The sequence below is a fragment of the Cheilinus undulatus genome, linkage group 23, assembly GCF_018320785.1.
Source record: "Cheilinus undulatus linkage group 23, ASM1832078v1, whole genome shotgun sequence".
Taxonomy (NCBI): Eukaryota; Metazoa; Chordata; class Actinopteri; order Labriformes; family Labridae; genus Cheilinus; species Cheilinus undulatus.
Window position 1 is genome coordinate 35,507,899 of NC_054887.1, and position 16,326 is coordinate 35,524,224.

The following is a 16,326-nucleotide window of genomic DNA, read 5'->3' on the forward strand; positions in this document are numbered from 1 at the left end:
ACACAGAAACGCTGAGTCATTAACATTAACACAGAAAAGCTGAGTCATTAATATTAACAGAAAAGCTGAGTCATTAATATTAACAGAAACGCTGAGTCATTAACATTAACAGAAAAGCTGAGTCATTAATATTAACCGAAACGCTGAGTCATTAACATTAACACAGAAACGCTGTAGTTAATATTAACACAGAAACGCTGAGTCATTAACATTAACACAGAAACGCTGTAGTTAACATTAACACAGAAAAGCTGAGTCATCAACAAAAACACAGAAACGCTGAGTCTTTAACATTAACACAGAAACGCTGTAGTTAATATTAACACAGAAACGCTGAGTCATTAACATTTACAGAAACGCTGAGTCATTGGTTTTTACTTCAACCTAAAACACTGAAATGCTGAGTCATTAACATTAACACAGAAACGCTGAGTCATTAACATTAACAGAGAAACGCTGAGTCATTAACATTAACACAGAAATGCTGAGTCATTAACATTAAGACAGAAATGCTGAGTCATTAACATTAACACAGAAATGCTGAGTCATTAACATTAACACAGAAACGCTGAGTCATTAACATTAACACAGAAATGCTGAGTCATTAACAAGAACAGAAACGCTGAGTCATTAACATTAACACAGAAATGCTGAGTCATTAACATTAAAAGAAACGCTGAGTCATTAACATTAACACAGAAACGCTGAGTCATTAACATTAACACAGAAATGCTGAGTCATTAACATTAAGACAGAAATGCTGAGTCATTAACATTAAAAGAAACGCTGAGTCATTAACATTAAAAGAAACGCTGAGTCATTAACATTAACACAGAAATGCTGAGTCATTAACATTAAGACAGAAATGCTGAGTCATTAACAAGAACAGAAACGCTGAGTCATTAACAAGAACAGAAACGCTGAGTCATTAACATTAACACAGAAATGCTGAGTCATTAACATTAAGACAGAAATGCTGAGTCATTAACATTAAAAGAAACGCTGAGTCATTAACATTAAAAGAAACGCTGAGTCATTAACATTAACACAGAAATGCTGAGTCATTAACATTAAGACAGAAATGCTGAGTCATTAACATTAAAAGAAACGCTGAGTCATTAACATTAAAAGAAACGCTGAGTCATTAACATTAACACAGAAATGCTGAGTCATTAACATTTACAGAAACGCTGAGTCATTAACATTAACAGAAACGCTGAGTCATTAACATTAACACAGAAATGCTGAGTCATTAACATTAAGACAGAAATGCTGAGTCATTAACATTAACACAGAAAAGCTGAGTCATTAACATTAACACAGAAACGCTGAGTCATTAACATTAACACAGAAATGCTGAGTCATTAACAAGAACAGAAACGCTGAGTCATTAACATTAACACAGAAATGCTGAGTCATTAACATTAAAAGAAACGCTGAGTCATTAACATTAACACAGAAACGCTGAGTCATTAACATTAACACAGAAATGCTGAGTCATTAACATTAAGACAGAAATGCTGAGTCATTAACATTAAAAGAAACGCTGAGTCATTAACATTAAAAGAAACGCTGAGTCATTAACATTAACACAGAAATGCTGAGTCATTAACATTAAGACAGAAATGCTGAGTCATTAACATTAAAAGAAACGCTGAGTCATTAACATTAAGACAGAAATGCTGAGTCATTAACATTAAAAGAAACGCTGAGTCATTAACATTAAAAGAAACGCTGAGTCATTAACATTAACACAGAAATGCTGAGTCATTAACATTTACAGAAACGCTGAGTCATTAACATTAACAGAGAAACGCTGAGTCATTAACATTAACACAGAAATGCTGAGTCATTAACATTAAGACAGAAATGCTGAGTCATTAACATTAACACAGAAATGCTGAGTCATTAACATTAACACAGAAACGCTGAGTCATTAACATTAACACAGAAATGCTGAGTCATTAACAAGAACAGAAACGCTGAGTCATTAACATTAACACAGAAATGCTGAGTCATTAACATTAAAAGAAACGCTGAGTCATTAACATTAACACAGAAACGCTGAGTCATTAACATTAACACAGAAATGCTGAGTCATTAACATTAAGACAGAAATGCTGAGTCATTAACATTAAAAGAAACGCTGAGTCATTAACATTAAAAGAAACGCTGAGTCATTAACATTAACACAGAAATGCTGAGTCATTAACATTAAGACAGAAATGCTGAGTCATTAACATTAAAAGAAACGCTGAGTCATTAACATTAAAAGAAACGCTGAGTCATTAACATTAACACAGAAATGCTGAGTCATTAACATTTACAGAAACGCTGAGTCATTAACATTAACAGAGAAACGCTGAGTCATTAACATTAACACAGAAATGCTGAGTCATTAACATTAAGACAGAAATGCTGAGTCATTAACATTAACACAGAAAAGCTGAGTCATTAACATTAACACAGAAAAGCTGAGTCATTAACATTAACAGAAACGCTGAGTCATTAACATTAACAGAGAAACGCTGAGTCATTAACATTAACACAGAAAAGCTGAGTCATCAACAAAAACACAGAAACGCTGAGTCATTAACATTAACACAGAAAAGATGAGTCATTAACATTAACACAGAAACGCTGAGTCATTAACATTAACACAGAAAAGCTGAGTCATTAACATTAACACAGAAACGCTGAGTCATTAACATTAACACAGAAAAGCTGAGTCATTAACATAAACACAGAAACGCTGTCATTAACATTAACACAGAAACGATGAGTCATTAACATTAACACAGAAACGCTGAGTCATTAACATTAACACAGAAACGCTGTCATTAACATTAACAGAAACATTGAGTCATTAACATTAACACAGAAACACTGAGTCATTAACATTAACACAGAAACGCTGTCATTAACATTAACACAGAAACGCTGTCATTAACATTAACACAGAAACGCTGTCATTAACATTAACAGAAACATTGAGTCATTAACATTAACACAGAAACGCTGAGTCATTAACATTAACACAGAAACGCTGAGTCATTAAAATTAACACAGAAACGCTGTCATTAACATTAACACAGAAACGCTGTCATTAACATTAACACAGAAACGCTGTCATTAACATTAACAGAAACATTGAGTCATTAACATTAACACAGAAACGCTGAGTCATTAACATTAACACAGAAATGCTGAGTCATTAACATTAACATAGAAACGCTGTCATTAACATTAACACAGAAACGCTGAGTCATTAACATTAACACAGAAAAGCTGAGTCATTAACATTAACAGAAACGCTGAGTCATTAACATTAACACAGAAACGCTGAGTCATTAACATTAACACAGAAACGCTGAGTCATTAACATTAACACAGAAACGCTGAGTCATTAACATTAACACAGAAAAGCTGAGTCATTAACATTAACAGAGAAAAGCTGAGTTATTAACATTAACACAGAAAAGCTGAGTCATCAACAAAAACACAGAAACGCTGAGTCATTAACATTAACAGAGAAACGCTGAGTTATTAACATTAACACAGAAAAGCTGAGTCATCAACAAAAACACAGAAACGCTGAGTCATTAACATTAACACAGAAAAGCTGAGTCATTAACATTAACAGAAAAGCTGAGTCATTAATATTAACCGAAACGCTGTAGTTAATATTAACACAGAAACGCTGAGTCATTAACATTAACACAGAAACGCTGTAGTTAATATTAACACAGAAACGCTGAGTCATTAACATTAACACAGAAAAGCTGAGTCATCAACAAAAACACAGAAACGCTGAGTCATTAACATTAACACAGAAACGCTGTAGTTAATATTAACACAGAAACGCTGAGTCATTAACATTAACACAGAAACGCTGTAGTTAATATTAACACAGAAACGCTGAGTCATTAACATTAACACAGAAAAGCTGAGTCATCAACAAAAACACAGAAACGCTGAGTCATTAACATTAACACAGAAAAGCTGAGTCATTAATATTAACAGAAAAGCTGAGTCATTAACATTAACAGAAAAGCTGAGTCATTAATATTAACCGAAACGCTGAGTCATTAACATTAACACAGAAACGCTGTAGTTAATATTAACACAGAAACGCTGAGTCATTAACATTTACAGAAACGCTGAGTCATTGGTTTTTACTTCAACCTAAAACACTGAAATGCTGAGTCATTAACATTAACACAGAAACGCTGAGTCATTAACATTAACACAGAAATGCTGAGTCATTAACATTTACAGAAACGCTGAGTCATTAACATTTACAGAAACGCTGAGTCATTAACATTAACACAGAAACGCTGAGTCATTAACATTTACAGAAACGCTGAGTCATTAACATTAACACAGAACTGCTGAGTCATTAACATTAACAGAAACGCTGAGTCATTGACATTTACAGAAACGCTGAGTCATTAACATTAACACAGAAATGCTGAGTCATTAACATTAACAGAAACAGAGTCATTAACATTTACAGAAACGCTGAGTCATTAACATTTACAGAAACGCTGAGTCATTAACATTAAGACAGAAATGCTGAGTCATTAACATTAAGACAGAAATGCTGAGTCATTAACATTAACACAGAAATGCTGAGTCATTAACATTAACACAGAAACGCTGAGTCATTAACATTAACACAGAAATGCTGAGTCATTAACATTAACAGAAACGCTGAGTCATTAACATTAACACAGAAATGCTGAGTCATTAACATTAAAAGAAACGCTGAGTCATTAACATTAACACAGAAACGCTGAGTCATTAACATTAACACAGAAACGCTGAGTCATTAACATTAACACAGAAATGCTGAGTCATTAACATTAAAAGAAACGCTGAGTCATTAACATTAACACAGAAACGCTGAGTCATTAACATTAACACAGAAATGCTGAGTCATTAACATTTACAGAAACGCTGAGTCATTAACATTAACACAGAAACGCTGAGTCATTAACATTAACACAGAAACGCTGAGTCATTAACATTAACACAGAAACGCTGAGTCATTAACATTAACACAGAAACGCTGAGTCATTAACATTAACACAGAAATGCTGAGTCATTAACATTTACAGAAACGCTGAGTCATTAACATTAACACAGAAACGCTGAGTCATTAACATTAAGACAGAAATGCTGAGTCGTTAACATTAAGACAGAAAAGCTGAGTCATTAACATTAAGACAGAAACGCTGAGTCATTAACATTAAGACAGAAACGCTGAGTCATTAACATTAAAAGAAATGCTGAGTCATTAACATTAACAGAAACGCTGAGTCATTAACATTAACACAGAAACGCTGAGTCATTAACATTAACACAGAAATGCTGAGTCATTAACATTAAAAGAAATGCTGAGTCATTAACATTAACAGAAACGCTGAGTCATTAACATTAACACAGAAATGCTGAGTCATTAACATTAACACAGAAAAGCTGAGTCATTAACATTAACAGAAACGCTGAGTCATTAACATTAACACAGAAACGCTGAGTCATTAACATTAACACAGAAACGCTGAGTCATTAACATTAACACAGAAACGCTGAGTCATTAACATTAACACAGAAACGCTGAGTCATTAACATTAACACAGAAATGCTGAGTCATTAACATTTACAGAAACGCTGAGTCATTAACATTAACACAGAAACGCTGAGTCATTAACATTAAGACAGAAATGCTGAGTCGTTAACATTAAGACAGAAAAGCTGAGTCATTAACATTAAAAGAAATGCTGAGTCATTAACATTAACAGAAACGCTGAGTCATTAACATTAACACAGAAACGCTGAGTCATTAACATTAACACAGAAATGCTGAGTCATTAACATTAAAAGAAATGCTGAGTCATTAACATTAACAGAAACGCTGAGTCATTAACATTAACACAGAAATGCTGAGTCATTAACATTAACACAGAAAAGCTGAGTCATTAACATTAACAGAAACGCTGAGTCATTAACATTAACACAGAAACGCTGAGTCATTAACATTAACAGAAACACTGAGTCATTAACATTAAGACAGAAACGCTGAGTCATTAATATTAAGACAGAAACGCTGAGTCATTAATATTAACACAGAAACGCTGAGTCATTGGTTTTTACTTCAACCTAAAACACTGAAATGCTGAGTCATTACTGCCTTTTTTCCAATCCCAGCCGTCAAAAGGTTGCCACCCACCCCCCTTGTTCTAACCTACCTGGTGACCTTCAGACGGTTCCCCTTCACTTCCATGGTGGCCTCCTTCTTCTGAGGGTCGGCGCCCTCATGAAGGTCAAACACAGTAAGATCTAGCTCTCGGTGAAACTGGCCTGTAGGGGGAGAGGCAGGGTAAAATCAGAATAATTTAGCTCAGTCAGTTTAGTTTCAACAAAACAGGTCTGCCTAGATGCCCCCAGTCCCCCTGCAGCAGCGATCAGTGAGGAGGGTTAAAGCTCTTTGAGGGGGGGGAGGGTTTCCCCCTCTTGCCTGTAAATCTGCGAGGTCATGTGATCGGCAGGGTTTGTTAGTAATTTAGTTTGTTAGCAACATAACTCAAAAAGTTATGGACAGATTTGGAGGAAATTTTCAGGAAACGTCAGAAATGGCATAAGGAAGAACTGATTAGATTTTGGGACTGATCCGGATCACCGTCTGGATCCAGGAATTTTTTCAAGGATTCTTTACTATTGGGAGATAGGGCTAATGGCGGAGGTCTGGCTCTCCGAGTGCTTTTCTAGTTGATTGATTATGTTGCTCCATGTGAACGTACCGATGAGTCCGTGGACCAGAGGTGAGTACTGGTTTTCGTTGGGAATGTAGATACCAAGGAAATCAACGTTAACGGGATGTTTCTTCCACACACGATGAAGTAGAATCATCATGTGGATGTGATGATTGATGGAGATGGAAACGTGGGAGTTCTTCACGATGGAAATCCTCACACTAGAACACACAAAAATAAAGATACACAACAAAACCATGTTAACTACTAATGCCATTACCAATGTTCTGTACTAATTAGATATATCTATAACTGTTGACCAAACGGGACACGGAGCATTTAGGGATGAGAACAGGCGGTGAGGAGTTACCCGTCCTGTGCGATGTCAGCCGTGGCCCCCCAGGTGAAAGAGTGGTTGTTGTTGCCGTCGGTCATGGCGATGCTGTCAGTACTGATGGTCACGCTGACTCCATCAGGCTGGTAGTAGACAGAGATGGTGCCAAAGTAGGTCCTTAGCTTACTTTTAAGCATCCTCTTTGACCCAATCAGCTGACCGTTTACCACCAAACCTTAAAGTACAAAGATGATGAAGAGGAGGGTCAAATCACTGAAAATGTAAGAGTTCATCCTCAAAGGACCCCTGAACATGGCAAAAAACACCAACTTTTACACGTTGGTTCAAAATGGCAAACTTCCTGTAGGGAATCTGCATGAATACATGTGCAAAATTTCGTTTCAATAGGTTAAATAGCCTTAAAGTGCTGAACTTTGAGGCCAGTTTAAGGGGAGGCTAGTGAGTCAGTTCCCATCTCTCATGTCAAAAACTATTAAAATATCAAATTCTTCACCAGGCCCCATGCATGTGCCAAATATCAAGACTTCTAGGATATGTTAAGGCCGCCAAATTTGAAAACTCTCACGGAGTAAAAAAGTGAACAGGGACAATCAAGTATGACCCCTGGAGCAAGACGAAACATTTGGTCTTTGGCTGATGGCTGAAAACGGAGGATCTTCTGTTGGAGTTACAGTTTTGCTCCAGCAGACTTTTTTTTTTAGATCTCCCTGTACTGAATCCTAACAACCTCTACAGGGTCCTCCACCTCAGAGCTCAGGCCCTAAATATCATGGTCTATTTAAACACACTGGTACTAAATATGGAGGTAAGACAATGTTTAATGTGTCACAGAAAACTAAAATATGTATTTTCATCGGTATAATGGCTTCAGGAGTATGTCTAGTAAAGTAACAGTAAAATTAAAGCCTGACCCAAACGATGGCCAGTTTTAACATTACTTTTACTTGTCAAACTCAAGGTTAACCTTTCATTTCTTTTGTTTCCCTGAAGACAGCAAGAAAATACAAAAAATAGAAACTATTCACTTAAATATGTCCGTATATAGACCCTACAGCAGGAGGACAGTTAGCTTGTAGCTTAGCATTAGGACTGTAAAAGAAAGAGATAACCCTCTCTAATGATCAGATCTTGACAAATTCCATCCTGATGTCTGGAAAAACGTCTTTAAAAGCTCAGTGTTGGTTTAATCTCTTAAATTATTTTCTTTGGGATCTGTGGTTTTATGTCAAATTCTTTGGCTAAATGCCCTCAAAAATGAACTTTTCCTTGTCAATGGCACCGTTGTAGCCCTGTGACCCACTGACCTCTCGGTGACCCTTTGCTCTTGTTGCAGGATGAGACATATTTATTGGAAACTGTGAGGTAGGATAGTATAGACTATTATTTAATCTTAAGCTGGCTCTTCATCAGCTGTCGACTTCGGTCCAACAGTAGCATAGAACAGGGATACTTTAATTATTACTGAATGAACGGTCAAATGTTTCTGGTTTCTGTGATTGATTTACGATCAGGAGTCCGTGCACTGTGTTTTATTTGAAAGAACCGGATATTCTACGCTTGTGACTTCCTGTTTGGAGCTTTCTGATCGACGGGTAATGACACATTTTGGCAGCGGCCGGCACTGAAAATAGACTTGCAGGGAATCTCGAATGAAGCGGAGCGAAGGGTCAGTCCAGGCATGCGCTGCCGGTCTGGAATGCCGGCCGTAGAAATGCTCTGATAGACTAGAGAGGGAGCGATCTGCCGGTGGTTCGCGGTGCAGTTTGTGTACGTGGACATTGGAGGTTAGATGCTAACGGCTAATGAACAAAGCTAGAAAAGTTTAGATAAACACCAGATTCTCCAGGATACCGTCCTGGTAGAGCAGCAGTAAAGAGGACTGTTTAAATCAGTTGCTTTAGCTCTGAACCGACCCAGACTCTGGACCAAACTCACGTTTCACCGTCTGACTAATAAACCTCTGTGTTTTAGGGGACAGAGGGAACAGACGGTCTGGGTCTATTTGGATTTTCTAATCCTGAATCAAACCACCGATATTGGACTCATGGTAGAGGGGTCCAGTACCTGTTCCAGGGTCAGACACCAGGTTGAGGATGTGGCCCGGTTTGGAGTCGATGTTGAAGCAGACGTAGGTGTCGTCCCTGGGCAGGTGGACGATGAAGTGAGGATCGTTGTCCACTGAAGGAGAAACAACCGTTACGGAAAGATCAGCCTTCGCATTCCACACCATTAAAGTACGCAGAAATCACCATGGTTACCTAGATTGATCTGCTGAGGCACTGCCAGCTCCTCCGGACCCTTGGCGGCCTCACTGGGTGTGGCTGCTGTAGTAATCTGGACCCAGGGTGGAGGCTGGTAGACGACTCGGACTGGAGCCAGATTAGAGGACGCTGTGCCACCTGACATTCCTATGAACACGAGGACAAGAACCAGTAAGGAGAAACCTGGACCAGGTCTTAGGACCAGTCTGGTTTCTGGATGTTTCTAAGGATTCTGGTGGATCTGATCATCTGACTGTGAAGATCTCTCATCGTGTCATCATAATAAAGATATTATCATTGTTATCACATATTATCAATGTCTTTTCCATTTTATCATTCTTCTTCTCTGGATTGAAGTGAGATGTTAGATGTTGAAATCTTCTGGGTCATTCTGGATCATTCTGGACTATTCTTGAATATTCTGGATTATTCTAGACTATTCTGGATTATTCTGGATTATTCTGGATCATTCTGGATTATTCTGGATCATTCTGGATCATTCTGGATTATTCTGGATTATCCTGGATCATTCTGGATTATTCTGGATAATTCTGGATTATTCTGGATCATTCTGGATTATTCTGGATCATTCTGGATTATTCTGGATTATCCTGGACTATTCTGGAACATTCTGGATTATTCTGGATTGTTCTGGACTATTCTGGATTATTCTGGACTATTCTTGAATATTCTGGATTATTCTAGACTATTCTGGATTATTCAGCACTATTCTGGATCATTCTGGACTATTTTGGACTATTCTGTATCATTGTGGACTATTCTGAATCATTCTGGATTATTCTGGATTATTCTGGATTATTCTGGACTATTCTGGATCATTCTGGATTATTCTGGATCATTCTGGACTATTCTGGATCATTCTGGAATATTCTGGAGTATCCTGGATCATTCTGGACTATTCTGGATCATTCTGGATTATTCTGGATCATTCTGGATTATTCTGGATTATTCTGGATCATTCTGGACTATTCTGGATCATTCTGGATTATTCTGGACTATTCTGGATCATTCTGGATCATTCTGGATTATTCTGGACTACTCTGTATCATTCTGGATTATTCTGTATTTTTCTGGATTATTCTGGATCATTCTGGATTATTCTGGATTATCCTAGATCATTCTGGATCATTTTGGATTGTATTGGATCATTCTGGATTATTCTGGATTATCCTGGATCATTCTGGATCATTCTGGACTATTCTGGATCATTCTGGATTATTCTGGATTATTCTGGACTATTCTGGATCATTCTGGACTATTCTGGATCATTCTGGATTATTCTGGACTACTCTGTATTATTTTGACTATTCTGGATCATTCTGGATTATTCTGGATTATTCTGGATCATTCTGGATTATTCTGGATCATTCTGTATCATTCTGGACTATTCTGGATCATTCTGGATTTTTCTGGATTATTCTGGATTATTCTGGATCATTCTGGACTATTCTGAATTATTCTGGACTACTCTGTATTATTTTGACTATTCTTGATCATTCTGGATTATTCTGGATCATTCTGGATTATTCTGGATCATTCTGGATCATTCTGGATTATTCTGGATTATCCTGGAATATTCTGGATCATTCTGGATCATTCTGGATTATTCTGAATCATTCTGGATTATTCTGGATTATCCTGGACTATTCTGGATTATTCTGGATTATGCTGGATTATTCTGCACTATTCTGGATTATTCTGGACTATTCTTGAATATTCTGGATTATTCTAGACTACTCTGGATTATTCTGGATTATTCTGGATCATTCTGGACTATTTTGGACTATTCTGGAGTATTCTGGATCATTCTGGACTATTCTGGATCATTCTGGACTATTCTGGATCATTCTTGATTAAACTGGATTATTCTGGACTATTCTGGATCATTCTGGACTATTCTGGGTCATTCTGGACTATTCTGGATCATTCTGGATTATTCTGGATTATTCTGGACTATTCTGGATCATTCTGGACTATTCTGGATCATTCTGAATTATTCTGGACTACTCTGTATTATTTTGACTATTCTGGATCATTCTGGATTATTCTGAATGATTCTGGATCATTCTGGATTATTCTGGATTATTCTGGATCATTCTGGATTATTCTAGATTATCCTGGATCATTCTGGATCATTCTGGATTATCCTGGATCATTCTGGATCATTCTGGATTATTCTGGATTATCCTGGACCATTCTGGATCATTCTGGATTATTCTGGATCATTCTGGATTATTCTGGATTATCCTGGATCATTCTGGATTGTTCTGGATTATCCTGGATCATTCTGGATTATTCTGGATTATCCTGGATCATTCTGGATTGTTCTGGATCATTTTGGATTGTATTGGATCATTCTGGATTATCCTGGATCATTCTGGATTGTTCTGGATTGTTCTGGGTTTTCCTTCTTCCTCAGAGAGTCTCTGCTGTTTTTAAATCTCTCAATTACCCTCCTCATGATGAGGTATTATTAATGACAGCCTCGTTTTTATCATCTTCATGTGATTCATAAAGGTTTATGGTAAATCCTCCTCCAGTCTCCAATAATCCTGGGCTAGATGGGTCTGGCTTTGGTTTAATCCTGCTGATCCACCATGGTCCTAGTATTTCCTGTGCTGCTTTTTGGCGTGCTATCCCGTCTTATAAATCCAAACATGCTTCCACGGATCAGTGACCCGTCTAGACGGGTTTGATGGCGAGGACTTCTACGTACCTGAGCAGCAGCCGTGTTTGGGGTCTTTGGGGAAGTCGGCCAGCAGCCTCTCCGTGGCGTCCTCGCTCTCTACCAACATGGCAGTGAGAGGAGTGACGAACTGATGCTCTACGGCCAGCGCCATGATCCTCTGAGTGATCTTCCTCTTCTTGGCGGCGGAGGGAGCCAAAGCCCTGAAGGAGAGACAAGGAACAGTGAAAACAAGTTTTACAGACATGGCTCTGAGTCCGATCATCTCCTCTGGTCTTCTACCTTTCAGATATCAGCTGTTTGACCGTCATGTAGGCCCACAGCTGCTTGGCAAAGCCCGTGAACGAGTGCTGCTGCTTGGCCAGCTCCTGGTCCAGCTCCATGGTGTCCGCTTCGGTCTCCAGCCGGATGTCCAGACGGGCCTGGAATGACATGGACCACAGATTCTGCTGGGTCTAAATACTGGAGGATAAGTATCAGGGTCTCTGGTATATTGATCTGGTCTTAGAGCCTCTGTCAGGGTCTCTGGTTTATTGATCTGGTCTTAGAGCCTCTACCAGGGCCTCGGGTTTATTGATCTGGTTTTAGAGCCTCTACCAGGGTCTCGGGTTTATTGATCTGGTCTTAGAGCCTCTACCAGGGTCTCGGGTTTATTGATCTGGTTTTAGAGCCTCTACCAGGGTCTCGGGTTTATTGATCTGGTTTTAGAGCCTCTACCAGGGCCTCGGGTTTATTGATCTGGTCTTAGAGCCTCTACCAGGGTCTCGGGTTTATTGATCTGGTCTTAGAGCCTCTACCAGGGTCTCGGGTTTATTGATCTGGTCTTAGAGCCTCTACCAGGGCCTCGGGTTTATTGATCTGGTTTTAGAGCCTCTACCAGGGCCTCGGGTTTATTGATCTGGTCTTAGAGCCTCTACCAGGGCCTCGGGTTTATTGATCTGGTTTTAGAGCCTCTACCAGGGTCTCGGGTTTATTGATCTGGTCTTAGAGCCTCTACCAGGGTCTCGGGTTTATTGATCTGGTTTTAGAGCCTCTACCAGGGCCTCGGGTTTATTGATCTGGTTTTAGAGCCTCTACCAGGGTCTCGGGTTTATTGATCTGGTTTTAGAGCCTCTACCAGGGCCTCGGGTTTATTGATCTGGTTTTAGAGCCTCTACCAGGGTCTCGGGTTTATTGATCTTGTTTTAGAGCCTCTACCAGGGTCTCGGGTTTATTGATCTGGTCTTAGAGCCTCTACCAGGGTCTCGGGTTTATTGATCTGGTTTTAGAGCCTCTACCAGGGTCTCGGGTTTATCTCTGGTCTGACTCACGGCGGCGGCGGTGGTGAAGCTGGTCAGCGTGTTACTGTCCGATGGCAGCACCTTCCCCGCTACCACGATCTCTGAGCCACTGAAGAATTTATCGAAGCTGTTCTGTGTGACCTCAGAGACGGAGTCTTCTGGAAACTGGATGGTGATCTGTCTCAGCAGGGGGGATGAGACCTGGCTGTAGAACATCTGTGGGGAGAGGGTCAAAGGAGATACCCACCATGCAGCAGGTCACCATCAGACATCAGAAAGGAACAGATGAACCTACGGTGCCCCTATCATCTAGACTTCATCCCTGACCATCCTCTTACCCGGAGCTGCTCAGCGGCGTCGTGGTTGGCGTAGATCCTCTGAGCCATGCCCCTGTTCTCCATGGCGATACGCTCTAGGAAGTCATAGTCCACGTCAAAGCCGATACCCAATGAGAAGAGAGAATACTCCTCCCTCATCACTCGCTTCACGTTCTTCTGGATGGTTCTGAGCCTGATCTCACCTGTGAGGAATCAGCCCGTTAATCCAGTTTCACTGACAAAGCCTTTAAACTAGGATTAGTCATTATTTTTAATATTTAGGATTAGGGATTTACAACTACCGCTCAGATTTGTCCAACTTTGTGATTAAAACTCAGATAAGAAAACTTTCATCAACATCATTTAGGACAAAGGTTCGGCACACTGGGATGAGAAGATGCCCTGGTCCATTTATTTCCTGAGAAGGACTGGCACCAGCTGATGGACCGGTCCGGCAGTCTTACCTACAGTCGGGTCTCCATCAGACACAAGAATGATCATGGAGACAGATCGAGGGTCGATGAGTCCCTGGTTGGACGCTCTAACCAGCATCTGAACGGCTCTCATCAGGGCCTCGTTGATGTTTGTTCCTGGAGTCAGAGACCAGAGGATTATATTTAGAGTATTTAAAGACTCTTTCTGAGTAAATTACAGAGAACGTTTCGGTACCTCCGTTGGGTTTGATGTTCTGTATGTAATTCTTGGCGTCTGCAATCTGAATGGTTGAGGCGGGGACCATCTCCTCGCTCCAGCAGCGGACATTGTGGTTGAAGTCGATGATGCTGAAGTGATCATCGATGGTCAGGTCGTCCAAAATGGCCTTCATGGCCTCCACAGTCTGGAAAAGAAGAGTCAGACTGGGCTTTAACTGGTCAGACTGGGCTTTAACTGGTCAGACTGGGGTTTAACTGGTCAGGTACCAGGAGGATCCAGCAGTAGTGTGGGAGGCGGGGCCTCTAATGATCCTATCATTATTCTGGGTTATCTGAAGAGTCTAGGTCTGGGAGGGAGACAGCTGAAAATGGTCCTTTGTGTTTAGAGGTAACAGCCAATGCATTCTCCAAACTGACCACCAGGTGGCAGTGTTATTCAAAGAATTAGGTACATTTAACCATAAGGGAACGGGATGGCGGTCAGAGTCCACCGACCTCTAACCATGGAACCGTCTCTGATGGTCTCCTACCTGCTTCATCTTGACTCCCCACATGGAGCCGCTGACGTCGATGACAAACACGATGTTTTTAGGGAGCGGGGAGAGGTTAGAGGGGGCGAAGAACTGGACGAAGTGTCCGTCTGAGACCTGGAAGAAAATCCGTAGAGGGTTATTGTCTTTAAAAACTCCTGTTTGTATGTTTGATTAAACAGCCATCAATAACGCTTCAAGTTTAAGTCAATCCAGTTTTTTAAACTAAAAATAATCATTCTTTTAATCAGTGTTGTTCAATGATGCTGTCATCAGATATTAGAATTCTGCTGTAGTTATGTGTGTTCATTAATAAGGCTGTAGTTATTGATAATACTGCAGTCCTACATGTCAGTGAATGACATCTTAACCCTTGCAGTATGACGAGTTCCTGATCTACCTGAAGTTCCCCGGCGTTGCTGTCCCTGTTCACGTCGTATCTTACGGTAAAGACGCCGTCGATGGCGCTGTCCGTGCAGTTATCACACTTTCTCTGCTGCTGTAGGGTCGGCTTAAAGACAACGTGAGCCTGCAGAGAAAAAGAACATGGTACAGTGAATAAATACTGGTACTAAAAAAGGTTCATCACATCAAACTCTAGAGGAACATTAGATACTGGTACTAAAAAAGGTTCATCACATCAAACTCTAGAGGAACATTAGATACTGGTACTAAAAAAGGTTCATCACATCAAACTCTAGAGGAACATTAGATACTGGTACTCAGAAACAGTAGCGATGGTTCCTATATATGTAGGACCAGCTGTTGGCCACTTTAAAACACTGAAGTTTAGATTACATCTTCAGCTGGCCTGTTCTCACAGCTGTTCCTCGGTCTTCATTTCTGACAAACATTTTCTACCTACAATCAAAGAATGGTGAAGTCATGCTGTCTCTCTGAGCTCCTCCTGGTCTTACCTTGTCTTTGGTCTGGGTCACTCTGATCAGGTTAGAAAAACTCTCTCCAAGCGTGTTTGGGATGTGGACAGAGGAAATTCCCTTCGGCTCATAAATGTAGACGTCCACCTACATGAGACAGAGTGACACATAGGAGAAGAACTTTTTACAGATGGATCACGTGGTCTCTGTCAAAGATGGATCACGTGGTCTCTGTCAAAGATGGATGACGTGGTCTCTGTCAAAGATGGATGACGTGGTCTCTGTCAAAGATGGATGACGTGGTCTCTGTCAAAGATGGATCACGTGGTCTCTGTCAAAGATGGACCACGTGGTCTCTGTCAAAGATGGATCACGTGGTCTCTGTCAAAGATGGACCACGTGGTCTCTGTCAAAGATGGACCACGTGGTCTCTGTCAAAGATGGATCACGTGGTCTCTGTCAAAGATGGACCACGTGGTCTCTGTCAAAGATGGATCACGTGGTCTCTGTCAAAGATGGACCACGTGGTCTCTGTCAAAGATGGACCACGTGGTCTCTGTCAAAGATGGATGACGTGGTCTCTGTCAAAG

General features: G+C 40.1%; 1 protein-coding gene across 1 annotated transcript in view; it reads right to left on the minus strand.

The window, feature by feature from the left end:
• itih2 (inter-alpha-trypsin inhibitor heavy chain 2) overlaps nt 1-16,326 on the minus strand; it is a 48,276-nt gene that overhangs the window by 2,513 nt on the left and 29,437 nt on the right. Inside the window, exons 7-20 of the mRNA XM_041780867.1 lie at nt 15,776-15,883; nt 15,259-15,387; nt 14,859-14,975; nt 14,345-14,513; nt 14,140-14,265; nt 13,697-13,878; nt 13,389-13,574; nt 12,361-12,500; nt 12,109-12,281; nt 9,369-9,518; nt 9,175-9,288; nt 7,126-7,324; nt 6,804-6,976; nt 6,252-6,363 (exon numbers count right to left, since the gene is read on the minus strand). Of these exons, the coding sequence (XP_041636801.1) occupies nt 6,252-6,363; nt 6,804-6,976; nt 7,126-7,324; nt 9,175-9,288; nt 9,369-9,518; nt 12,109-12,281; nt 12,361-12,500; nt 13,389-13,574; nt 13,697-13,878; nt 14,140-14,265; nt 14,345-14,513; nt 14,859-14,975; nt 15,259-15,387; nt 15,776-15,883 (2,078 nt within the window). The remainder of the gene's footprint in view (nt 1-6,251; nt 6,364-6,803; nt 6,977-7,125; nt 7,325-9,174; nt 9,289-9,368; nt 9,519-12,108; nt 12,282-12,360; nt 12,501-13,388; nt 13,575-13,696; nt 13,879-14,139; nt 14,266-14,344; nt 14,514-14,858; nt 14,976-15,258; nt 15,388-15,775; nt 15,884-16,326) is intronic.